This window comes from Bos grunniens, chromosome 26 (assembly GCF_055505025.1).
Source record: "Bos grunniens cultivar Pamir isolate PY7600 chromosome 26, Bosgru_T2T1.0, whole genome shotgun sequence".
Taxonomy (NCBI): domain Eukaryota; kingdom Metazoa; phylum Chordata; class Mammalia; order Artiodactyla; family Bovidae; genus Bos; species Bos grunniens.
In genome coordinates this window covers 33,928,043-33,954,720 of record NC_141190.1, presented here as the reverse complement: position 1 = coordinate 33,954,720, position 26,678 = coordinate 33,928,043, and the positions used below count along the sequence as shown (strand labels likewise).

The window sequence follows — 26,678 nt, the reverse complement described above, 5'->3', positions numbered from 1 at the left end:
TCTCAAACATTTTGAGAACGTGTAAACAATCTTATTGTATCATTCAGCAGAAGGCTCACTTAAAATGGAGATGGGCATAGAAAGTATACCATGGAGATTAATGGCATCATATAATTTTACAAGAAGATTTTGCTGAAGATTAAAACATGCTTGAAACATGTCTTCTGTGAAAGCTCCAAAACATGTTATGTTCTTTCATGAATTCTTTTTAGGCATATGGTGCTAGAGAAGACTCTTGGGAGTCCCTTGGACTACAAGGAGACCAAACCAGTCAATCCTAAAAGAAATCATCTGTGAGCCATGACATTAAAATACACTTGCTCCTTGGAAGGAAAGCTATGACAAACCTAGACAGCATATTAAAAAGTAAAGACATCACTTTCCTGACAAATGTCTGTATACTCAAAGCTATGGTTTTTCCAATAGTCATGTATGGATGTAAGAGCTGGACTATGAAGAATGCTGAGCGCCACAGAATTGATGCTTTCAAATTGTGGTGCTGGAGAAGACTCTTGAGAGTCCCTTAGACAGCAAGGAGATCAAATCAGTCAATCCTAAAGGAAAGTGAAAGTGAAAGTGGCTCAGTCATGTCTGACTCTTTGTGACCCCATGGGGTTCTCCAGGCCACAATACTGGAGAGAGTAGCCGTTCCCTGAAATCAACCCTTAATATTCATTGGAAAGACTGATGCTGAAGCTGAAGTTCCAATACTTTGGCCACCTGATGCAAAGAGCCAACTCATTGGAAAAGTCCCTGATGCTGGGAAAGACTGAAGGCAAAAGGAGAAGTGGGCAGCAGAGGATGAGGCGGTTAGATAGCATCACTGACTCATTGGATGTGAATATGAGCAACCTCTGGGAGACAGTGGAGGACAGAGTAGCCTGGTGTGCTGCAGTCCATGGGGTCACAAAGAGCCAGACACGACTTAGTGACTGAACAACAGAAAAGTATTATGAAGCTCCAGCTTCAGTGCACAGGGGAAGCAAAACGTGTAAACAAGTGGTCCTTGCCGTCAAACCTGAGTTTCTCAAACTGCCACATGCATGTGGATCCCCTGGGGCTCTGGTTAAAATGCAGGTTCTTGCTGAACATGTCTGAAGCAGGGCCTGGGATTCTGCATTTCTGACAAGCCCCCAGGGCATGTGGATGTTGCGGGGCACAGACCTTGTATTTACAAGGCAAAAACATTTATAAGGCAAAACAGTGTAAAAGAACCTTTTGACTTTGCATATTTTTGCAAAGAGCTCTGAAGTTCTTTGCAGAACTCTGAAGGATAACTTTCCTTCGGACATGCGTGCTACTTGGGGCTACTGGTAGCCCCTTTGTGTCCCTGCCTAAAGACACAGATGCATTGCTGCTGCTTTAATTTGGTGACCACCACAGCTTCTCACCTGTCCAGACATCTGATGGAAAAGAACCTGCCAGATGGAAAGCCAGACAGAAGGGTGTGTTCCTAGGAAGTCAAGAGGCAATCCGTGGTGCCCAGAGTATCTAGTCCAAAGATTTCGGGTGATGCACTGCAAGGCTGGACAAGAGAAAGGATTTGTCAACCAGTGTCCATGTCCTTTCAGTGAACATTATCTTCTTTCTCGGTTTCCTTGAGGTCTTAAACCGTGCTGAATACACTGCATCCTAGTAGAGAGACCTATTTTGGGCAATTTACAAATATAATCAGCTTATGATGGTTTATGGAAGTTTGCTCAGAGGAAAAAGCTCAGGGCAGAGCCTAAAGCTGGTACTTAAAATAGGCCAGTGGCATCTTGAGAAAAAGCAAACAGAAACCCAGACTTGAGCCCATGATGCCAAGGGAAGCATCTTCCTCATAGACGTCAGCACTCTGCTTGGTATTTTTGCAAGGAGGAAGCTTGGACTCTAAGTAACAATAACCAGGAATGTGTATTCACCAGGATTGAGTTCTCCTTTAGAGTAATTTTTCATCAGAATTTCAGATTATAAAAAGATCAAAAAGTTTAAGAACGGAGATGGGTATGAACACATAAACAACTTGGGATAGGATTTCTGATCTTGGTAAATGAGAGCATCTGCCCCATGATGTACTCCAAGACAAAGGCTATTTTCTAACAGTGATTTATATCTTGGGACTAAGGAGCATGAGGTAATATTCATAATTTATAAACTTAATACCTATGACTGCTCAGAGAACTAAAAAACAAAAAATTAATGCTGACATTAATGCTGATCACGTCTGCCTATTTAATGAAGATTACAAGGCAAATAACTAGAGTGCCATGATTTTTACTTCAAATTACAATGCACTTGGGCATATTCTAAGATAGGGAACTTTAATAGGATGGCCTATTTCCCAAAGAACAGCCAGTGAATTCTGAGAACAGTGGGGTAGATGCTTGTTGATTTTTTTGATTCATGATCACCACTTATGTTTTGAACATTTGGTATATTTTAGATGGCAGGAAACCAGGGGCAAGTCTAAGAAACTGGCCTTAAATTAGTTCTTTCGTTGAAAGAAGATACTTTTACACGATCTGATTTTGTTGCCAAATTAATAAATGCCGGTCCATCACAAATAGCTTTACAGGTTCATTAACCGTTTATGTGAAAATTTTCAGCTTCCTAAGTGATGATTTACTTGTTGTTTTATTAGTGTCCTAGCTTCAAAAGAAATCATGAATTACGTTCTGTGTTGAGGTCAAGTCATAGAGTCAGTTCTTATCCTGTTTTCTCATTTTCCAACTGCCATAAAAAACAAAACAAAACTTCAAAAGGAAAGCAAATGAGCAGATTAGGAATTAACCACATTTTAATCAATAAATATAAACACTTGTTAACAAGTTACTAGGCAAAATAAAACAGTAATTTATCAAGAATTCAAAAGAGAACACCACCTTGAAAACACAGGGCAAACATTTTCACCATAAACCTTTCTCCATTTAGAGAATTAGAGGTCACAAAAATTTACTCTGAATAAAGCTTGGAATAACCTAAAAAGTTCCAGGTAGATTATAAAGCTAAAACAGATGATTTTGCACATAGTAGGTAACGCACAGATTGTCTGACAACTCAATGAATAAATTACTGAATGGATGAATCGCTGAACACAGGGAATAGAATTCCTTCTGTTCACATTGTGAACCAGGCCCATAACCATTTCTCGTTCCTTCTCTGCCTCACTATGCCTGGCTATGCTCTGTATTGCAGGGAATCACATTTCCAAGGACCCTTGCCAGATGGCTTCCAGGTAGAGCTGGAAGGGTAAGGTGTTGAAGGAAGATTACAGGGCAGGAGGAGAGGTGGAAAAAATGAGGAATTCTTCCAGGTCTGACTCATCTGGTGTTGTTTCATGGTGGGCAGTGGCTTTGTCCCTGCCATTGCTTCATTTCCTGCAACTCCTGGGCGGTCTAGCTCCCACCAGGCAGCCCCACCATGGTTCCAGCTCCTGTGCAGGATCCCAGTTTCTGGACTTAAGGAACCGCACCTCCTCATAAGCCTATGTGACAACGCACGTGCATGTTAGGTCACCTCTGTCGTGTCTGACTCTGTGACTCTATGGCCTATAGCCCACCAGGCTCCTCTGTTCATGGGATTCTCCAGGCAAGAGTACTGGAGTGGGTTGCCATGCCCTCCTCCAGGGGATCTTCCTGACTCAGGGATTGAACCCGAGTCTCTTACCTTTCCTGCGTTGGCAGGCGCATTCTTCATCACTAGTGCCACCTGGGTTACAGCTTCCTTTCATTTATCTTCTCTTTCATCATCTACGTATGTCAATTTCCTCTATTAAATTCTCTCTACTGAAATACCTAGAATGGTTTCCGTTTTCTTGACTGGATCCCGACTGCTACATATTAGAATCATTTTATTTTTTCCTGCCTCTTAACATATCTGGGAATTTTTGCACAAGAATCTTCCCTAAGTCAATGAAAAATTCACTCAAACTGCATTTGATATTCCACTTTCTGCAATATAGGCGAATGAATATCCCTTTGGCTGTTTTTTGTCAAGACTCTCTTTGCCACTACGAATATGACTCTGACAGTCTTCCAAAGTCACCACCAGTTATGGTGGACACAGTCAAAAGTCACTTGCAGAGGTCATTTTTGTTGTATGTACTAAGTGCGACAACAAGGAGAAAGACAGACAAAATGAATCTTAAGAGAAAAAGTCATCAAATGGATAACAATGTAAAAAAAAAAAAGTCTCTGAAAATTCAGAGACCGTCAGACAGCACCAGAGAGTTTCTTTCCCATTGAATCAATAATTTTCCTGAAATTAAAATCTTTTAGAATTTCTGGATCTTTTAAGAGCATTACAAAAAAAATTTCTGATTCATCAACAAATGATCCATAGTTTCTCAGCTGGAATGCACCCCTGGAATGAATTATCTTCAGAAGTAGAGTTCCTTGGTGAGCATGGAGACCACACATGGAATCTGCTTCTTCTCGTGGAAGCGTGGGTCATCAGACTGGGATTCAAAGTGCCTGGCCACCCTGTCATTCACCCGGGTGAGGATCTGCAAGATCTCCAGGCTCTTCCCATGCTCATTCAGGATGGAGCAGAGGGCCTGCACAAACCAGGAGCCACTCCCTGGGTTCCTCCATGAATAATAGCCTTCAATGGGAGAAGAGAAAGGAGATGAAGTCAGCTGACCTGGCTGCTGCTTTGCTCACTACCCAGAAGGAGCTGTCTGTGATTGGGGCCTTCACATGCGCTCTTCTGAAATAACATCAGTGCCCACTTACCCATACTGGATATGTGTTCTCCAAACTCTGTACTCCAGGGAATCATTCTAAAACACAAATCTCATGTTGTCCCTGAGAAATGGAATATTTCCTGCCATATCAGTAAACGAGGATGTCACAGCCATCAGTGACTGCAGCTCTCCAATGTGAGCTGGTGAGCCCAAAGGGCACTCAGGAAGGAGAAGAATACCTGTGATCCGGCAGCCGGCAGACTGCAGCCACTCCCGATGGTGAGCCTCAAGGGAGCTCAGGTTGTGAAAAACACAGGATACTGGCCCCAGTAGTTGATGCATATGAAAGCAGTGATTTCAGGCAGTTCAGACTCTTGCCTCTTCCCATACATAGAGAAGCACTACATTAATTTGGGTTATCTGGTTTTCTTTAATTAACAATAACCTTTTGATGTTCAAACTACCTGCCCTTTTGTTGCAAAACTTCTATATAACCTGGCTCCTTCCCTTGTCTCCTTGGAGTTCTCCCAAGATTACTTGAGATGCTATCTCCTGGGCTTAAGTCCTAAAAATTTCCATGTAATAAAACATAACTCTCAAGTTTTAGGTTGTGAATATTTTTTAAGTCAACATCCCTCTCTTACCTAAAACAGCTCCTTCTATATAAGGGTGAAATTTAGGCTGCTTAGCCCTATCTAGGTTTGAACCTTGTTCATGCCCAGTCCTGCAGTCCATGGGGTCGTGAACAGTTGGACACAACTTGGCTAATGAACAACAACAACAGCATGCCAGTCATATCCTGTGCTATGGCCTCTCTCCCCTCCCTGGGCCACGTCAGTGAAGAGGCAGTGGTCTACAAGCTAGGGTAGCAGCTCTCATCAGAAGCCACAATGCCTGGCACCTTGATCTCAACCTCCAGAACTGTGAAAAATGAACTTCTGCTCCTCAGCCTGTGGACTTACATTAGAGCTGCCTGAAAAGACTAACACACCCTGTGGTCCGGCTCTTGAGTTTTACCAATGCACTGAGCCACCTGCCCCTGGGCACTCTGTCTGATAAGCCATTTCAACCTTCCTCCTGTTATTTGATTTTTTAAGACTCGGTTACAGAATTTCTTTCTTCGGAAGCCTCTCTCACCTGCCTCCCTAGAATTCACCCTTAGATCCACCCTTCTTCCTTCAGTTCTGCCAGGACCTGGCTTAGGGCCCCTCCAACTCGACTGACAGGTTGGATTGCACAACTACATGCTCCCATGACTCTGCCTTCCTCTCAAGGGCAGGAACCAAATTTCTTTTTTACAGGATTCTTAAAACTTGTGAAGTTTCCATTCTCACAAAATCCCATTTGTACATCTTTCCAGAGCTGGTTTTCCAAACACAACAGCCAACTTACTGTAACCAGTACTTCTATACCAAGCACTTGACAAACTACTACCGCAGATGGGAGAATTCTGAGTGATGGTTTTTAACCCCAAACAATGGAACTTCACTGAACTTGCTCAGGCAAACCCAAGCAAGAGGGAGGCTTGGTTGCTGCTGACATTTCTGGTGCTTGTTTACAGGCTACTGTATAAAGGAATCCTGGTCTGAGCTAAATGACTCTATTATGTATGAAAATCTCTATATGACCCTGGGCAGGTCACTTAAACTTACTCAAGCTCAATTTTTTTTTTTTTTTCTATCTGTAAAATGAGGACAGAAGTAACACCCCTCCTAACTACTACAGAATTATTTCAGGGTAAAAGACATGAAAAACACTCAGTAAATAGGTGCCATAGACACGCTTGTTCTTACAATTACCAATAATAATAACAATCATAAATGAGAGAATTCAGCTTTCTTTTGGAGAGAAAAGTGACAATATCCCCATGGTAAGCAGAACAGTGGCCCTCAGAAATGCTCATGGCATAAAGCAGGGGTCCTCAGGATCTAATGCCTGATGACCTGAGGTGGAGCTGATGTAATAATAATAGAAATAAAGTGCACAATACATGCAATGTGCTTGAATCATCTGGAAACTGTCCATCCCCACCCTGGTCCATGGAAAACCTATTTTCCATGAATCATGTCCCTGGTGCCGAAAAGGCTGGGAACTGCTGCCCTAGAGCACTTCACAGATGGGGCTGAGGTCAAGGAAACAAGATAGAGAAATTACCCTGGGATTATCCAGACAGGACTAATCTAACCACAGGAGCCCTTATAAGAGGGTCAGAAAGAACGTTAAGGATGGAAGGAGAGTCAGGTATGAGGCTGCTGGCTTTGAAGCTGGAGGAAGGGGGCCACAGGCCAAGGGATGCAGGCAGTTCTAAACATGCTGGGAAAGCAAGGCTGTGGATTTGCGCCCCCTACAGTCTCTAGAAGGAACTGCTGCCCATTCTGGAATTCTGACCAGTGGAACTGTAAGGTAATACATTTGTGTGTGTTCAGCCACCATGTTCGCCGCAATTTATCACTGCAGCAATAGGAAACTAACAGAGCTCCAAGTCTCCATTTCAAAGGTGGGATGCATGGTGTGGTTAGCAGACAAGGGACTTGATACCTGGAACTGTGGAATAGGCAAAGAGAAAGTCGGCTTCAACTGGGATCTTATAACGGGGATTAGCATCAGTGTCATTGATAGGTCCCGAGTCGGCCTGGATCCCGTCATCGAGCTCTGTTCCCCGGCAAGCCTAAAATCAAAGCAGAGATGGCTGCATGAAGCTGAAAATAGGAACATGTGTGCTATTCACAGCTGTATCCCACTGCAGTCTTAGAACTGTGCTTGGCATGTACCAGCAACACAACGATGTCCAAGATAATCTGAAGATGTGTTGAATTAGCAAGCAGAGCAACTAAAAAGACTATAATGTCTTAAACTAAGATAATTTGTGATCTAATGCAAATACAGATGCCAAGCATTAGAGGTAGAAAAATACAACCTAAATGTGCATACCCCAATGGAAACAGCATGTAGATTTGTAAAAAATGATACAAGCCAAGTCACTCTGTAATCTTTTTTCATTTCTATTGACTTCGTTTTTTTAAATTATTTTAATACTTAAAGAAAATTAATGTATTTGTCTGTGCTGGGTCTTAATTGCAGCTTAGTTGCACTTAATTATGACACGTGGGATCCAGTTCCCCGACCAGGGATTGAACCTGGGCCCCCGGCACTGGGAGAGCAGAGTCTTAGCCACTGGACTACCAGGGAAGTCTCTCTATAGACTCTGAAAAGGGATTACCTGAATGAAGAAGAGTTTGGGTTTCTCTAACAGGGTTTTGCATCGATCCCCCCTAAAATGGGCTGTCAAGTCCTTTATTGCTGTCTTGCCATCTGTTCCATAAATTAAATTTTCTTCTCCATGGCTTAATAAGATGCAGGCGAAGCAGGCTGAATTTCTGTGGTCTTCTTCAGAAGCTGCAAGCCATCGATACATTGAAAAGTTAAAATATGACTCCTGGGTGTGGGACCTCAGACGTTCTATTCCCTTCCAGTCTGGCAGCTGCCACTGACGAAGAGGGACAGGCAGAGGGTGGAGGAGCACCCTGTATGACACTGAGGAGAGGTTAGAGGGAGAATTCTAGAATTCCCACTGAGTCTGAAACCAGAACAAGGCTGCCTCATGTGGAAGAGAATCCCACAGGCAAGCGGGCTTCAGGAAGCTTCTGGGACAGCATATTGGGCTGCTGAAGGCTGGGGCCTTGGTTAGGTCTGTGACACTGGGCAAGCTGCTTAACCATTTTGTGTCTTGGTTTTCTTGTCTGTAAAATGGAGCTACCCATTAAATGGGTTGGTATTTGCAAAGCAGACCACATGAGTATCAAGCAAGTATTTGTTAAAGAAAATAAAACACACTAAGTGAAACAAGACTCTGACTAAAGAAGAGAGGCCCTATGATTTCACGTATATGAGGTTCCTAGGGTAATCAGGTTCACAAGGCAGAAAGCAGAATGGTGGTTACCAGGGGCTGAGGGGAGGGGAAACAGGGCCTTAGGGTTTAATGGGGACAGAGTTTCAGTTGTGCAAGATGAAAAGAGTTCTTCTGGAGGTAGGTGGTGGTGGTTGCCAAACAAGGTGAATGCATTACTTTTACTGAAAAGAAAAGAAAGAGTTAGTCGCTCAGTCGTGCCCGACTCTTTGAGATCCCATGAACTGTAGCCCACCAGGTTCCTCTGTCCATGGGATTCTCCAGGCAAGAATACTGGAGTGGGTTGCCATGCCCTCCTCCAGGGGATCTTCCTGACCGGGATCAAATGTGGATCTCTTACATCTCTCCTGCATTGGCAGGCGGGTTCTTTACGACTAGCGCCACCGGGGAAGGCCCAGTAAGTTGGCTTAGCTTGATCTCATCTACGGTTCTATGGTTCTAACTAACTAGCTAGCTAGAAACTATGCACTATAACCTTTCTTCTGCTCTTCATCCGTGATGAGAGAAGAGTAAGATTCAGAATTTCTTAATTCCATGGCAGTCAAGTGGTTAGGACTCCATGCTCTCACTGCTGAGGGCCTGAGTTTGATTCCTGGTTGGGGAGCTAAAATTCCACAAGCTGCGATGTGGCCAAAAAAATAATAGTAGTAAAAGAATTTCCTGAACACCTACTGCAGCAGTGATCTAGGTACTTTGCCCAAGTTACCTTACTTAATCTCTACAAGAGCCCCTTGAAGTAGGCCTCATTCATTTTTATTTCACTGATAAAAAATGGCATCTCAGAGACATCCTAGAACTTTGCCCTGTCAAGAAAAATCACCACATTGCTATTTTGATAGGACGATAAACGAGAATTCTGTGATCCTGATGTGACCTGGGCTCAGGTGGAATAATCTGCTTTTTAAAAAATATTTATTTTTATTTGCTGATTTGGCTGAGTGGAATCCTAGTAGCAGCATATGGGAGCTTCGACCTCCCTTGTGGAGTGTGGAAGCTTTCTAGTTGTGGCATAAGAAGTCTTAGTTGTGCCATGTAAATTCTCTGACCAGGGATCGAACCTGGGCCCCCTGCATTGGGAGCATGCGGTCTTAGCCACCTGGCCTCCAGGGAAGTCCCAGTATAACTCACTTTTCATAAGAACAGAAACCACCATTGGGAAAAGTCCTTACATCTGTATAGGGCATTACCCTTCTCAAATCATGCTCACAAGCTTTCCCTCAGCTAATGCTAATTGCAACCCCAAGAAGTAGGACTTACTGTATCATGATCCACATTTCAGGAAAGCAAAAAACCAGGAGGGCACAGATACCCTGCCTTGCTCACCCTTGGACTGCTCAAACTTGGACTAGACCCCAAATGTGTACTCGTGATTTCCAGTCTGCTCTACCACGTGGCCTACTAGGGTACCGAAGGTCGGCTCGTAAGATCCTTGTTTGAAGAAGTAAGGAAAAGATGCCTGGTTTTTAAAAATGTAAGAGATGGGTACTTAAGAGAGAGTGTTATAAAGTGGGGAGAGGGACCTTTTTCTTGTTTAGCTGCGCATCTGAGAAAAGCATCAGTAGTTGAAACTTTCTACCCTCTGCCCATGGGTCACTGTCTAACAGGTTGGGAGGGTGTTACTTTCAATTATTTGCCCTAAATGTGAGAATATCATAGGTAGCTTCCACTAGATAGGTGTGGGATAATAGAAAACATAATTGTTCTGGAATTAGTTAATGCTTGAGTTTTGGTCCTGCTCCTCCTAACTGTGCCTTCAGTATGACCCTTATTCTCTCTCTAAACCTCTGTCCCTACATTTATAAAATGGGCACGATGATGTTGTTGGCCAACACGGCAGGGGTTCCATTAAAGATCTAAAGAAACAATTCTGTGAACATGTTGTGTAAGAATTAAGGTAGTTCTGAAGTGTATGGGGATTATTATTCTCTATCTGCCACCAGTGAAAATTTATACTTAAACTCTGTTCTGGACAGAAAGGTAAGATTTGCTACTTTATTAGCCTTTTGAAATTGAGACTGTTGTGTAGCTACAGAACCTATTGCTGTGAGGTAAGCTGCTTTCCTCCTTTGAGGGGGAAATCTAAGTTTACCAAGAGAGACAGGTGTCCTGGAGACAGGTATGCAGTCGCCTGGAGGAAGGAAAGGCCTCCCATGCTGAGATCCCTCCCCCCGTCACGTGAAGGCAGCTTCTCAGACCAGGTGGGGCTGGCTCCACTGGGGAGCAGGAAGATGAATGAAGGAGCAGGGGCAGGAGTGTACCTTTTTTCAGCAGATCTTGCATCTTGGCACAAGAGCAGTCATTATAGACACTCACATCGAAACCCAGGCTCCGGAAGCACTTGAAAAGAGCCTCTGCATCTTTGTCTGTGCCGTTGCGGACACCCATTCCTGTGGGAATCGAGCACCGAGTTCACCAATGGGCGCCACATGCACAGAAGGTGAGTACCACCGCCCCCCTCCCCACCAAAAGGTAAGCCCCTTCATGAGGCTTGTACTCGTGCTCAGTCATGTCCGACTCTTTGCTACCCCATGGTCTGCAGCCCACCAGGCTCCTCTGTCCATGAGGACTCTCCAGGCAAGAATACTGGAGTGGATTGCCGTTTCCTCCTCCAGGGGATCTTCCCCACCCAGGGATCAAAGCTGCGTCTCCTGTGGCTCCTGCATTGGCAGGCGGATTCTTTAGCGCTAGCACCACCTGGGAAGCCCATCACCTGGCTCAGCCGACGCCAAGCAGCCCGCCCCCACCTTCATCCTCTGAGTCCTTTGGTCCAAGCCCCACATCTGCTAACCCACATGATGGGAATCTCAGACTGAAAGTTCCCAGTTTCCCCTCATCCCTCTCTCCTGGACACGTGCCACCGCCTGTGCAGGGGCTGTCTGCCATAGCAGGTAGACACAGAGGCCTTCTGACGAACATCTGATACCAGTCTGAATGAAGCTGAAGGAACTGGAAGGGAACAGGAGAGCTGAGCCCATACCCCCAGCACCCACCTGTTATTCTGTCGAAGTTCTTGTTGTTTATGATGATGCATTTGCCCACCTTCTCAAAATTCATGTTATACTGATACGTAGGCACTCGGTCCCGGGGGATGTTGACTGATTTCCCTGAGTCATTTTTCTTCTTCTTACTGGGAAAATATAAAGCCAGTCAAGGGCTATCGAAGATGTCAAGACAGTAATGACCTCTTGATTTTACTACTAGCATAAAAGGCATGCCTAAGAACGCTGCAATGTCTGTGGGGAAAAAAAAGACCTGGGGTGGACAGATTGTTCTGTTTAACTGTCGTATTTAAAGTGAGCAGGATCTCCTGCTTAATTTCATTAGATGCTACAGAAATGCCAACTAAAATCATAATGTGATACCAGTACGCTCCTTACAAGTGCTACAGGGTATCGGTGACTATGCCTTAGAGTACGACAGGGTGTTCAGCACCTGGAGTTACTATTCGATGCTGGGGGAGCCCACTTTGTACATCCCTCTGTGGAAACTGGCAGAATCTACCAAAACTGAACTTAAACATATCCTTTGAGAGACCCAGTCCACTGCTGGGTATCCAGCCCAAAGGAGAGCAGATGTTTACCTAAGGACAGAGCCACGCGTGTGCACAGCAGTACTGTTTAGTAACAGCCCCAAACAGGGAGTAATCCAAATGTCCATTTACAGTAGAATGGATTAACTGTGGAATATTCGTACAGCGCAACACTACAGATATGGAGATGTGGGCTCAGACCACTGCAATCAAGCAAATATTACAATAAAGTGAGTCAGATTTTTCTTTTTTTGGTTTCCCAGTGTATATAAAAGTTATGTTTACACTACACTGTAGTCTACTGTGTGCAACAGCATTATTTCTTAAAAAAAAAATGTAGGTGTACCTTTATTAAAAATACTTTATTGCTGACTTCCCTGGTGGTCTAATGGCTAAGACTCTCCCAAATGCTGGGGGCCTGGGTCTGATCCCTGGTCAGGGAAGTAGATCCCACATGCCACAACAGAAGATCCTGCATGCCACCATGAAGACTGAAGACACCACATGCTGCAGCTAACACTTGGCACCGCCAAATAAACTAATACATAATTTAAAAAACTGCTAAAAAATTCTAACCATCATCTGACAACATAGGGTTTGTCACAAGCCTTCAATATGTAAAAAAAAAATTCATGATCTGTGATGCATGATGAATAGAGTGCATTAAAACACATGCCTACAATAATGAGATGAATAAACTATGACAACACAGAGCCATGCGGATGCATCTCAGATAACACTGAGTGAAAGAACCTAGACACAAAAGGGTACGTAAGTGTGTGCACTTCTCCATATGGATCTTATCATTCAATCAACATTTCCATGAAAGGGGGAAAAAGGAATAGTAACTTAAAATGGAAAGTAGGCCCCTTCCAATCTCCAGACCCTGACCGTCCAGTTTCTAAGAGTCAGGCACACAGGCACTGAAGCTGGAACCTGGGGCATTGTTGAGAGGGTAGAGGGAAAAAACATCAGATTGAGTGGGGAGCTGCATCGCTAGTCACCCACCTGAATGTAAATTCCATGAGAGAGAAAAAATATATATATATATATATTCTGAAAATAAAATCTCTTCTGAAAAATTGCAGAATTCCCAATACCTAGAACAATGCCTGGCTTGTAAGTTGCTCAATAAATATTTTGCTGTAAGCTACAGATCAATATTCTTCATGAATACAGATGCAAAAATCCTTGATGAAATCTTAGAAGCCAATTCTGCAAATCTATAAATAGGATTATACACCATGACCAAGTATGATTGATCCCATGAACACAAGGTTCATGGGATCCAATTTAACATCCAAAAATCAATCTATATAATCCATCATATTAACAGAATAAAGGACAAAACCTATGTGATAGACTCAGTTGGTGCAAAAAAGCATTTGACAAAACCCAATACCCTGCTGAGTTAAATTCACCCACTCCAGTCCATTTTAGTTCGCTGATTCTTAAAATGTCAGTGTTCACTCTTGCCGTTTCCTGTTTGGCCACTTCCAATTGACCTTGATTCATATCCTGAACATTCTAGGTTCCTATGCAATATTGCTCTTTACAGCATCAGACTTTACTTCCATCATCAGTCACATCTACAACTGGGTATTGTTTTTGCTTTGGCTCCGTCTCTTCATTCTGGAGTTATTTCTCCACTGATCTCAAGTAGCATATTGGGCACCTGCCAACCTGGGGAGTTCATCTTTCAGTGTCCTATCTTTTTGCCTTTTCATACTGTTCATGGAGTTCTCAAGGCAAGAATACTGAAGTGGTTTGCCATTCCCTTCTCCAGTGGACCATGTTTTGTCAGAACTCTCCACCATGACCTGTCTATCTTCGGTGGCCCTAAATGGCATGGCTCATAGTTTCATTGAGTTAGACAAGGCTGTGGTCCATGTGATCAGTTTGATTAGTTTTCTGTGACTGTGGTTTTCATTCTGTCTGCCCTCTGATGGAGAAGGATAAGAGGCTTATGGAAGCTTCGTAATGGGAGAGACTAACTGAGGGGGAAACTGGGTCTTATTTTGATGCAGGATCATGCACAGCAAATCTTTAATCCAATTTTCTGTTGATGGGTGGAGCTGTGTTAGGTAAGAATCCTTTAGAAGAAATGGAGTAGCCCTCATAATCAACAAAAGAGTACAAAATGCAGTACTTGGATGCAATGTCAAAAATGACAGAATGATCTCTGTTCCTTTCTAAGGCAAACCATTCAATATCACAGTAATCCAAGTCTATGCCCCGACCAGTAATGCTGAAGAAGCTGAAGTTAAACAGTTCTATGAAGACCTACAAGACCTTCTAGGGCTAATACCCAAAGAAGATGTCCTTTTCATTGTAGGGGACTGGAACACAAAAGTAGGAAGTCAAGAAACACCTGGAGTAACAGGCAAATTTGGCTTTGGAGTACAAAATGAAGCAGGGCAAAGCTAATAGACTTTTGCCAAGAGAACACACTGGTCATAGCAAACACCCTCTTCCAACAACACAAGAGAAGACTTTACACATGGACATCACCAGGTAGTCAATAAACAAATCAGACTGATTATATTCTTTGCAGCCAAAGATGGAGAAGCTCTATATAGTCAGCAAAAACAAGACTGGAAGCCGACAGTGGCTCAGATCATGAACTCCTTATTGCCAAATTTAGACTTATATTGAATAAAGTAGGGAAAACCACTAGACCATTCAGGTATGATCTAAATCAAATCCCTTATGATTATACAGTGGAAGTGAGAAATAGATTTAAGGGCCTAGATCTGATAGACAGAGTGCCAGAAGAACTATGGATGGAAGTTTGTGACACTGTACAGGAGACAGTGATCAAGACCATCCCCAAGAAAAAGAAATGCAAAAAGACAAAATGGTTGTTTGAGGAGGCCTTACAAATAGCTGAGAAAAGAAGAGAAGTGAAAGGCAAAGGAGAAAAGGAAAGATATACCCATTTGAATGCACAGTTCCAAAGAAGAGCAAGGAGAGATAAGAAAGTCTTCCTCAGTGATCAATGCAAAGAAATAGAGGAAAACAATAGAGTGGGAAAGACTAGAGATCTCTTCAAGATAATTAGAGATACTAAGGGAACATTTCATGCAAAGATGGGCTCGATAAAGGACAGAAATGGTATGAACTTAACAGAAACAGAAGACATTAAGGTGAGGTGGCAAGAATACACAGAAGAACTGTACAAAAAAGATGTTCATGAACCAGATAACCACGATGGTGTGATCACTCACCTAGAACCAGACATCCTGGAATGAGAAGTCAAATGGGCCTTAGGAAGCATCACTACGAACAAAGCTGAAGGTGATGGAATTCCAATTGAGCTATTTAAAATCCCAGAAGATGATGCTGTGCAATTGCTGCACTCAATATGCCAGCAAATCTGGAAAACTCAGCAGTGACCACAGGACTGGAAAAGGTCAGTTTTCTTTCCAATCCCAAAGAAAGTCAACAAAGAATGCTCAAACTACTGTACAATTGCACTCATCTCACATGCTAGCAAAGTAATGCTCAAAATTCTCCAAGCCAGGCTTCAACAGTACGTGAACTGTGAAATTCCAGATGTTCAAGTTGGATTTAGAAAAGGCAGAGGAACCAGAGATCAAATTGCCAACATCCTCTGGATCATCGAAAAAGCCAAAGAGTTACAGAAAAACATCTACTTCTGCTTTATTGACTACATTAACGTCTTTGACTCTGTGGATCACAACAAACTGGAAAACTCTTAAAGATATGGGAATACCAGATCACTCTACCTGCCTCCTAAGAAATCTGTATGCAGGTCAAGAAGCAACAGTTAGAACTAGACATGGAACAAGAGACTGGTATGTCAAGGCTGTATGTTGTCACCCTGCTTATTTAATTTATATGCAGAGTACATCATGAGAAATGCCAGGCTGGATGAAGCACAAGCTGGAATCAAGACTGCCAGGAGAAATATCAATAACCTCAGATACGCAGATGACATCACCTTATGGCAGAAAACAAAGAAGAACTAAAGAGCCTCTCAATGAAAGTGAAAGAGGAGAGTGAAAATGTTGGCTTAAAACTCAACATTCAGAAAACTAAGATCATGGCATCTGGTCCCATCACTTCATGGTAAATAGATGCAGAAACAATGGAAACAGTGACAGACTTCCAACCAGTCAATCCCAAAGGAAATTAGTCCTGAATGTTCATTGGAAGGACTGATACTGAAGCTGAAACTTCAATGCTTTTGCCACCTGATGTGAAGAGCTGACTCACTGGAAAAGACCCTGATGCTGGAAAGATTGAAGGCGGGAGGAGAAGGGGATGACAGAGGATGAGATGGTTGGATGGCATCACCGACTCAATGGATATGAGTTTGAGCAAGCTCTGGTAGATGGTGATAGACAGGGAAGCCTGGCTTGCTGCAGTCCATGGGGTCTCAAAAGAGTTGGACATGACTGAGAGACTAAACTAAACCAAACACCCTGCTATGAGAAAAATCATAATTAGACTAGGATTACAATGGCACTAACTCAGCCTGCAAAGGGCATCTATGAAAAACCCACTGCTAATATCATATTTGATGAAATAAAATTTATATTTTTAGGCAGGGCAAGAAAAAATTAAACACAAACTCTGTTTGTTTGGGCTTCCCCTCCCTTCCTAATGTGCAGTAAGCCTCTGCATTATACATTAACCAGGGCTCTTCTAGGATGCGGAGAAGGCAATGGCACCCTGTACTCCAGTACTCCTGCCTGGAAAATCCCATGGACGGAGGAGCCTGGTAGGCTGCAGTCCATAGGGTCGGTAAGAGTCGAACACGACTGAGTGACTTCGCTTTTACGCATTGGAGAAGGAAATGGCAACCCACTCCAGTATTCTTGCCTGGAGAATCCCAGGGGCGATGGAGCCTGGTGGGCTGCCGTCTATGGGGTCGCACAGAGTTGGACACGACTGAAGCGACTTAGCAGCAGCAGCGGCAGCTTCTAGGATGGGACTGCCTGCTCAGCTGCAAAGATCAGTACTTCTTTTTTCTTCTGATGCTAGCAATGTATATAATATTCTCTCCTGATTCTGCAGGGGGTCATGGTGACTTGCTGCTGGCTTGCTTTGTGCTTACCTGGGACTGTGTGTCTTTGGTGAACTTCATGTGAAATACCAGTGTGTCATTTTTTTTTTTTTAATTAAGTTATTTATGTGGCTGCTTTGGGTCTTAGTCGTGGCACGTGGAATCTTTGTTGAGGCAGGTGGGCTCAGTATTTGTAGGGTAAGGGTTTAGATGCTCCACGGCATACGGGACTTTAGTTCCTCAACTAGGGATTGAACTCGTGTCCTCTGAATCGCAAGGTGAATTCTTCACCGCTGGACCACCAAAATCCCCAGTATGCAATTTTGATGTATGATCCTATGTCTCAAAAATGTTTATAATTATGCCTTTCACTTCTAACAGGTGGAGCAGTTCTCAGAGCTTTCTGTGAATCTGCTTCCTAGAGTACAATTCTCAAGTTTCAAAACTCCTGTTTTTTCTGACTTGATAGTTAACTGAATTTTCATGACATACTTAATGATAAAAGGCTGAAAGCTTCCCGCTTGAGATCAGGAAAAAGTCAAATGTATCCACTCCTGCCACTTCTACTAAATATGGCAAGAAAGGTTTTAGTTGGGACAGTCAGGATTAAAAAAGTGTCATATGAATGAATGAATCAGGTTTTGTTTGCTCATTTGGCAGACATGGAAACTGAGGTCCACAGAGAGGAAGGGAGTTGTCCAAGGTCACCCAGTTAGTGATCGGCAGAGTGGGACCATCCCAGGTCTCCTCCTTCATGTCAGAGTTCCAGAGCCCTATGCCCTTGAGTATTTGTTAGAGTGATGTATCCACCACCCTCCCAAAGCTCTGATCAAAAGTTGGAAGAAGGAGCTTCTTTGGTGGTTAAGTGGTTAAGACATCACCTTTAATGCAGGGGGTGAGGTTTCGATTCCTGGTCAGGGATCTAAGCTCCCACATGCCTTGCAGCCAAAACCCCAGACATAAAACAGAAGCAATGCTGTAGCAAATGCAATAAAGACTTTAAAAATGGTTCATATTAAAACCAATTTTTTTTAAAAAGTTGGGATAAGTAAAATGAAAGTGAAAGCTGAGCTTGTTTCCTGGTCCAAGGGTCCTTTACTCTGGGTCTTCACTCAATGTTACCCGAGTTTATCAGAATCTGAAAGGAGGTGGCCTTTCCCCTCCTACCTTGGCCCACATTACAGATGAGCTGTGTAAGTTCAACATTCAGATTCCTTATTGCTGTTTTCAGCTTCAGCGTGACTTTATCTTCTACTTTTATAAGGTCAAATTTCTTCTGTCATATCATTTTATTTCTAAAAGAGAAATGTCCTCGGTCTGGTCTCCTACCTTCTAAGACTCCCCTTCTCCTTTGTTTCCTGTCTGTTTACAGGGGTGACGCCAATCTTCCTTCATCCTGCTTCCCCCAGGGCTTTCCTGGTGGCTCAGTGGTAAAGAATCTGTCTTCAATGCAGGAGACGTGCCTTCAATACCTCGGTCGGGAAGATTCTCCGGAGAAGGAAATGGCAATCCACTCCAGTAATCTTGCCTGGAGAATCCCATGAACAGAGGGGCGTGGTGGGCTAGAGTCCATAGCGTCGCAAAGAGTTGGACACGACTGAACGACTAAACAATTTCCCCCAGAAAGGCAGCACAAAAGAGCCCTGGACTTGGGGTCAGACAGAGGTCTGCACTGTCCCGTGTGCCCTGGGTCGGTGAGTCTCTGCTTTCACAGAGCATCAGCTTCCTCTCTTGAATTCCCTGGGGCCTCTGTGACTGTCACAAAACAGTGGGGAGTTTCGGTGACAGCAGGTCTTCCCGTGGCGTCTTCTCCCGCTCTAAGGCCTCCATAAAAGCTCAGAGATGAGTGTCAGCAAAAGTGTTTCTGTCCTGGTCAAGGACACCCCGTTTGGGGAGGAGCAGCATTGGTTTCCTTATTGCCACTGTGTCAATGACCTCCACAGATGGTGTTCTCTGTGCAAGTTAAAATATCTACACCGTATTTCACACGTTTACAGAATCTCTGGTCTTCAACTGACACCTCTGAGGTAGAAGGATGGGGTATAATCACACCCATTTTATACATAATAATAACAATAATTGGCATCTGTCAGTATTTCTCATGGGCTGCTATTTTGATAAAATTCTCATATCTGCATTTTCTCACTGACTCCTGACAGGTCTTTAGCTAATTTATGGCCCCAGTCCATGGGGTCGCAAAACAGTTGGACACAACCTAGCAACTAAACAACAAAGACCCTAACAAGAGGAGCATTAAGTCTGACATGCTGGAGGTCAAGTTTAAGACCTTTAAGAGATAAAATTTTACTTTTGTTTTCTAAAATATAGATTATTTTCAAGCAATCTGTACAATGATATCCAAATAATAAACAAGCTGTGATATCTTTAGGCTGCCATTAACCCAACCTCAGGGGTGATAAATCAAACTACACCAGCAAGTATCTTTTATAAGAAAAACAGGCTCTGGGGATTCCCTGGCCATCCAGGGGTTAGGACTCTGCACTATCCATGCTGAAGGTGAGGGGTTTGATCCCTGGTCAGACAACTGAGATCCTGTAAGCCACAGCACAGCCAAAGAGGTAAAAACAAAGAAAAACAAGTTCAGCTAAAAATTACATAAAGAAAAGGACTCAGTTTCTATCAGAACAGAATTTGGAAAATAAACTGCTTTAAAAATAGGAACACAAAAGTATGCATGTAAAGATATACAACTTAAAGAAAATACTTTCCATGGTTCTAAAAAGTACCTTAAAAATGAATATGAATGTGATTCTGATCCTGATTAAATATCTTAAGGGAGGTTAAGGACAACTTCCCTTTCTTACTCTTTCCCCAAAAAGAAGGCTGAGCGCCAAAGAATTGTTGCTTTCCAATTGTGGTGCTAGAGAAGACTCTTGGACTTGGAGAGTCCCTTGGACTGCAAGGAGATCAAACCAGTCAATCCTAAAGGAAATAACCCTGAATACTCATTGGAAGGACTGATGCTGAGGCCGAAGCTCCAATAATCTGGCTACCTAATGCAAACAGCTGACTCATTGGAAAAGACCCTGATGCTGGGAAATATTGAAGGCAAAAGGAGAAGAGGGAAGCAGAGGATGAAATGATTGGATAGCATCACTGATTCAATGGACATGAACTTGGGCAAACTCCAGGAGACAGTGAGGGCCAGGGAGTGCTGCAGTCCACGGGGTCACAAAGAGTCAGAGACGACTTAGCGACTGAACAAGAACAACAACATTCTTCCCCTAAACTGAAATCTCATTTTCAAAATGAACTTCATATCTGCTTCCTCCTTCTGGATTTGAGCGTCCGTATTCATTTTTCCTTCTAACCTAAATAGGTTTTTGTTAAAAAACCTATTTTGAAACCCAGGTCTTTCTCTACCAAAGATGTGGATCAAAGAGTGATAATCAACTTAATCCCATCGAGTTCATCTTGCTAAGAGGCACCAGGGAAGTCCCGCTAAGAGGCACAGGTTTTGAGAAAACTCCACCTGTAGCTTAAGTCTGGGGAAGCAAACCCTGATGATTAGACTATGTAACAAGAGACAAGTAAGAGGAAGAACCGATAGTCGAGAAGTCACCAGGGGAAAAGAGCCAGGAAGAAACCAATTGGACCTGACTTTCCTGGTGGTCCAGTGGCTAAGAATCCACCTGCCAATGCAAAGGACATGGGTTCGATCCCTCCTCGGGGAAGATTTCACATGCCGCCTTGGAGAAACTAAGCCCGTGTGCCATGACTACTGAGCCTGCACACCTAGAGCCTGTGCTCTGCAACAAGAGAAGCCATGCAGTGAGAAGCCCTTGCCCTGCAACTAGAGAGAAGCCCTCACTTGACACAATCAGAGAAAGTCTTCATATAGCAATGAAGACCCAGCCCAGCCAAAAGCAACAAAAAGCAAAAACCAAAATAATAAAAAACAAAACCCAAGTGGACTGAAGACTGTTGCCTGTGGATGTATTCTGCAAGAAAGAGTCCAAGAGACTAGAGTCCACCACGTACTAGTTGGGAGGCTTCAGGCTCCCTCTTCCTAGGGATTATCTAGCTCCCTTCCACCCCATTGTCCTTCTTGTGCCATCTCTCCCACTCTGTCAGTTACTGCTGCTAGGCTGCGGCAGAGACATGAATTGAGCACAGCCTCACACGTAGGAAGGGGACTGACTCTTGAGAGGGGCTTATGTTCGGAAGCCCCAGTCGCTGATTCCGCAGGACACAGGACAATCATTGTGCTTAAGTCTTTCTTTTGTGTCTGACACCTAACATTGTTTGGAAATACTTTTGGACAAGTTCTCTTCCATTTTTTTTTCCCCTCCACTGTTCCCATTTCCAATTTTGAAACTTAATAATAGCAAGCCGCCTTGAAAAGACCTGGCTGGCAGACCTAAGTTTATTCACTTAGCCACTCCCTCTTATAATAACCATCAGGGCAAGTATCAAGATCCAATTCGGTCTCTACTTCCTGGATGGACTCTAAAAGAGAGGGTCTTGAATCCAAATCAAACAGTATTGTTAAAAAATAATGGGGAGGCTCTCCCTGTCTTGCTGTGGCATAATTGCCAATAAGTAGCGTTAAGCGAAGAGCAAAACAAAGCAGTAGAGGAGTGGGAACACTGTGCCACCTGCCAGGAAAAATGAGTACCTCGCTTGGATTTGCATAAAGAGACTCCTGCAGGATGATACAAAGGACAAATCCACAAATTCTGGGACTGGACTGCTTGGGTTTGAAACTCTGCTCCAGCACATTGCTGAATGATAGTGGGCAAGTTACTTAACCTAACCTCTCTGTGCTTCAGTTTCCTCATTTGTAAAAAGAACAATAACAGCCTCTGCCCCAAAGCTAGTAAACAAGTTAATACCCACAAAGCACTTAGAACTGTGTTTGGCATGTAGTAAGCTGTAAATAAATGTCATTATTATTACTCATGTTTCCCCATCTATTTCCCATGAAGTGATGGGACCATATGCCATGATCTTAGTTTTCTGAATGTTGAGCTTTAAGCCAACTTTTTGGATGGGGAAACAGTGGAAACAGTGTCAGACTTTATTTTTGGGGGCTCCAAAATCCCTGCAGATGGTGACTGCAGCCATGAAATTAAAAGATGCTTACTCCTTGGAAGGAAAGTTATGATCAACCTAGATAGCATATTAAAAAGCAGAGAGATTACTTTGCCAACAAATGTCCATCTAGTCAAAGCTATGGGTTTTCCAGTGGTCATGTATGGATGTGAGAGTTGGACTGTGAAGAAAGCTGAGTGCCAAAGAACTGATGCTTCTGAACTGTGGTGTTGGAGAAGACTCTTGAGAGTCTCTTGGACTGCAAGGAGGTCCAACCAGTCCATCCTAAAGGAGATCAGTCCTGGGTGTTCATTGGAAGGAATGATGCTAAAGCTGAAGCTCCAGTACTTTGGTCACCTCATGTGAAGAGTTGACTCATTGGAAAAGACCCTGATGCTGGGAGGGATTGGGGGCAGGAGGAGAAGGGGATGACAGAGGATGAGATGGCTGGATGGCATTACCAACTCAATGGACATGAGTTTGAGTGAACTCCAGGAGTTGGTGATGGACAGGGAGGCCTGGGGTGCTGCGATTCACGGGGTCGCAAAGAGTCAGACACGACTGAGCAACTGAACTGAACTGAACTGATTACTCATGTTATTTATCACATGCATGCCTGTCAAGTCTCTTTAGTCATATCTGACTCTTTGCGACCCTATGGACCAGAGCCTGCCAGGCTCCTCTGTCAATGGGATTCTCCAAGCAGAAGTATGGAGTCGGTTGCCACGCCCTCCTCCAGGGGATCTTCCCGATCCAGGGATGCAAACTGAGTCTCTTATCTCTCCGTCTCCTGCAATGGCAGGTGGGCTCTTTACCACTAGTGCCACCTGGGAAGTCCATGTTATTTATTAAGTAGCATCAAAAGTGATTACCTGTGTTCTAGAGGCCAAGGGTAAGATAGTAGGAAGGAGGAAGAATTTTGACTGTATATCTCTTTTTGTATCTATGAATAAGTTACCTATTCAAAGATTTTTAAAAGTTATTACTTAATAGTTAAAAATCACTTGCTGCAAATGAATTTTAAGATTGGGTCTGTTTTGAACATTACTTTTTTGAAACTTTTGGATTCATACTTTTTTTGTGCAATTGTTGAGAGATGTCCCTGAATACCCCATTTTTCTGTTTTCTACTGCAATTTCACCTCTTTCCCTAACTTTTAAAACTTCTTCCTCCTCTATGTGTCAATAGTAACAATAATAATAAATACAGTTCTACTAAGTACCACTTTTTGAACACTTGCTGCTTTACATATTATATCTCATGTAATCTTTACAATAACTCTTTGAGGCATTAACCCCATAACTCATAGAACAGATTGCATTAACTTGTCCAAGATCACAAAGCTAGACAGTGGCAGTGCCCATATTTATTCTGCGGTCTAACACCTTATTCCAGCGTTTCTCTGTTAAAACAGATTCCCAGGCTTCGCCCTAGATCCAGGCTCTGATCCCCAGGCCTGGGTGTTTTCTTGGAGACACTCACACCCTCAGAAGCCTGAGGGCCTCAGCACTAGTCTGGGCCCTTTTGACCCTGACCTTTCACTCCTGTCTCTGCTCTTGCTTTAAGACACCTGGTTACTTCCAGAGCCAGTGGAAGCAGATGTCCCAGTCCTGAGGGGTAGACCAGTCCCTCTCCCTCCTAAACAAGGTAGGAAGCACCAGCTCGTCCACCCTATCAAATGCCACTCTTCACAGGGCTGCAGCCTTTGGGCCCCTTAGCTCTGGGCCAGATCACACGAGATATGCCTTGGGGAGCACGGCCTTGTGGAAGGCACCCTGGGTCAGCAGCATGGCTACATTTAGGGTCACGTGTGGGATTTATGGCTCTCCACGAAATCTGCAAGGTAACAGAGGTGACAGCTGAGCTGAACATTAAACCGAAATTAACAGCAACAACCAAGACACTTTCAGGAAACGCCTCTTTGCAAGCAAGGTCATCCTGATGTGCCCTTGTTTGCACAACGTTTGAGCGAGTCTCCAGCACTGCCTTGGTGGCCCCATAACTCATATCAGCACAGTGTAGGGAGGGGAGTTCTGCCATCCCAGCGTTAGCAGCTCATAAAGTTACTGTCTGGAGATCAATGGCCAGAGCCAAGCAGATTGTTAGATAAACAACTGCTGTTGGACAGAATCATAAGACCCTCAAAAGCTCCAAAGAGATGGTACTAATCCATCAGCCAAGTGCACAGAGATGAAGGTGGTCTGGTCCACACCTCAGCACTGCAGGGTCTCCAAAGCTGAGGGGCCGGGGAGGGAACAAACAGGGTGATAAGAAGCTTTCAAGGATCCAGATTAAAAACTTCAGCTGATGATCCTCCCCCGAAGATGAGATTTTCTAAAAGTGGCTGTTCTTGTCCTCTCAGGTTTATCTAGCTTTTCTGCAGGAGCTGCTACCATATGTGAAAACTGCTATTACAGAGACCCCAAGAGGTGGACACGACGCGCACTTTGTTCCAGTCCAGGTCAATGGAAACCAGCCCTTCTCTTGAATCTGACAAATGGCATAAATGGTGGAGGAACCACTTCAGATATCCCCCAAGTCACCAGGAACAAGGATCACTGATATATTTTTAAATTTTATTTTTTTGAACTATAGTCGATTTACAATGTTGTGCAGCAAAGTGATTCAGATACACATATCTGAATATACATATATTTTTCACATGTTCTTCCATCATGGTTTACCACACGATACTGAATACAGTCCCCTGTGCTCTACAGTAGGGCCTTGTTGTTCCATTAATATTCTTTAATAGTGTTTAATGCTTTAACGAAGTCTGTTAATAATCATTACCAACATTTGTTCTACAAAGTACAATGAGAGGTATGGAAGGATCTAACAAATAAAGACCAGCCATGGTACTTTTAAAGCCAGATTCTATGCCTTCCCATTCTACCCTCCCCAGGCCCCATTCTGTCCCCTCCCTTTGCTGATTTTGTGCTGATAAACTTAGTCTCTAACTTGACCTTTCTACATTCTGAACACACTGGCCAAGATTACTGCGCTGAGGAGAAACACCGGATTCTGGTTTTGAACCCTGCTGTTAAGTTCAAGGCTCTGATAAACCATTGAATTAAAAGTTCCAAAATCCTCTTAAAAGCTCATGTGTTACACAATTGGCTGCAGATTTAAAAAAAAAACAAATCTGACCACAAAATCACCATGCTTAATTGTGGCCAGACAAGCAAGATCACAAGAGCCACGAAGGCCTAGCAGAAGGACTGACTTAGGAAGTGCGTTCAAGTGTGCACTCAGATACAATGAGCAGCTAATTTACAGAAGCTGGCTGGCTGACTATGGTGCTTCCCCACCATCCTTCATGTTGCCTGCTGTTGTAGTTCCTCGCTCATATGAGGAAGGACCACTATCTTCAACTCCCAGATGCATTCCGGTAAGCTCAAATCTCTGCTAGAACACAGCTAATGCCAGCACTGATTATCAGGAAGGAACTAGATAATTCTAACCTCTTAGATTGAGAGCCATTTTTCAGAACCTCAAATTTCACAGTGCACAGCCAACTCAGTCATTTCAGCAACATCAAGAGGCAAAGAATTACAACCAAGCTCCGATGGTTATTTATACAAAAAGACTTCCTTGAAGAATCCACAGTCACTCGTACCAGAAAACATTATAGGATAAAAATACTGTGCCTACTTTACAAAGAAGTAAAAAACCTCAGAAGGCGCACAATAAATTTTTATAATACACTCGGCACAAGTATTATTTTCCCCATCACCAGAGTGAATAAATACAGGTTTTATCTTCTTACAGATCCCCTAGGCTGCTCAAAATGTGAATTATACCTTTCTATATTTGGAAGGGAATATATAAGCACCCAAACCCGCTCCTATTTATTTTCTAAAGTGTCTCCATGAATAGGATTCCCAGTAGCTCTGTTTGCAGACATTCATCAGCACCAAAGTAAACACACCACCAGGCACACAATTCCCAAGGGCTGCTTCGATCGGAACCAGAGCTCTGGTTTTCATAGCTGCTTTGTCTAAATATTTTTGCGATGATTCATTCATGGTTTCAAGATTTAAGGAGAGGGCATCCCCAGGTTGGGACACACCAAGGCACAGAACAAGACCAACAGGAAGGAAAAGAGTGAAGGTGGTACCTCATGTCTCCATCCGAAAGCACCCCCCTCTGCATCAGAACTACACTTCGCCCTGCGATGACCGGCAGCGAGTTTCCTTCTTCCCTGAAATAATAAAAACTCAACATGCTCGGAGCTCAGCAGGGGCAGGAGACTGGCACAGTCCGCCCGGCCCTGAAGGCCTGTGACTGAATCAGCAGTGAACTGCACGCTGGACTTTTCCATAGGACCATTCACACTGGGGCTGGGAACATCACACTGGCCTCCCCCTTCTCTGCTGACCGGCAGAAATGCCCAGGCTCCACGTGGCTGCCTCCTCCCCATTCCCGGACGGCTCCCTAGAGAAAAAGTGACTTTCTAGGAACTTGGGGTCCCAAGGGAAAACCCACA

The 26,678-nt window shown here is 43.6% G+C and overlaps 1 protein-coding gene across 3 annotated transcripts in view; it reads right to left on the bottom strand.

Annotated features, from left to right (window-relative positions):
• Positions 1–2,761: 2,761 nt before the first annotated feature.
• Positions 2,762–26,678, bottom strand: part of CASP7 (caspase 7) — a 41,945-nt gene continuing 18,028 nt past the window's right edge. For 2 of the 3 annotated variants that reach the window (XM_086377062.1, XM_086377060.1), the window contains 5 exons: positions 11,564–11,700; positions 10,832–10,960; positions 7,887–8,062; positions 7,205–7,334; positions 2,762–4,584 (listed from right to left, as the gene is read on the bottom strand). In XM_086377062.1, coding sequence (XP_086233188.1) covers positions 4,361–4,584; positions 7,205–7,334; positions 7,887–8,062; positions 10,832–10,960; positions 11,564–11,700 — 796 coding nt within the window. In that variant the 3' untranslated portion in view covers positions 2,762–4,360. Of the gene's footprint in view, positions 4,585–7,204; positions 7,335–7,886; positions 8,063–10,831; positions 10,961–11,563; positions 11,701–26,309; positions 26,360–26,678 lie in introns of those variants that run through there. The other variant, XM_086377063.1, reaches the window with a different exon arrangement.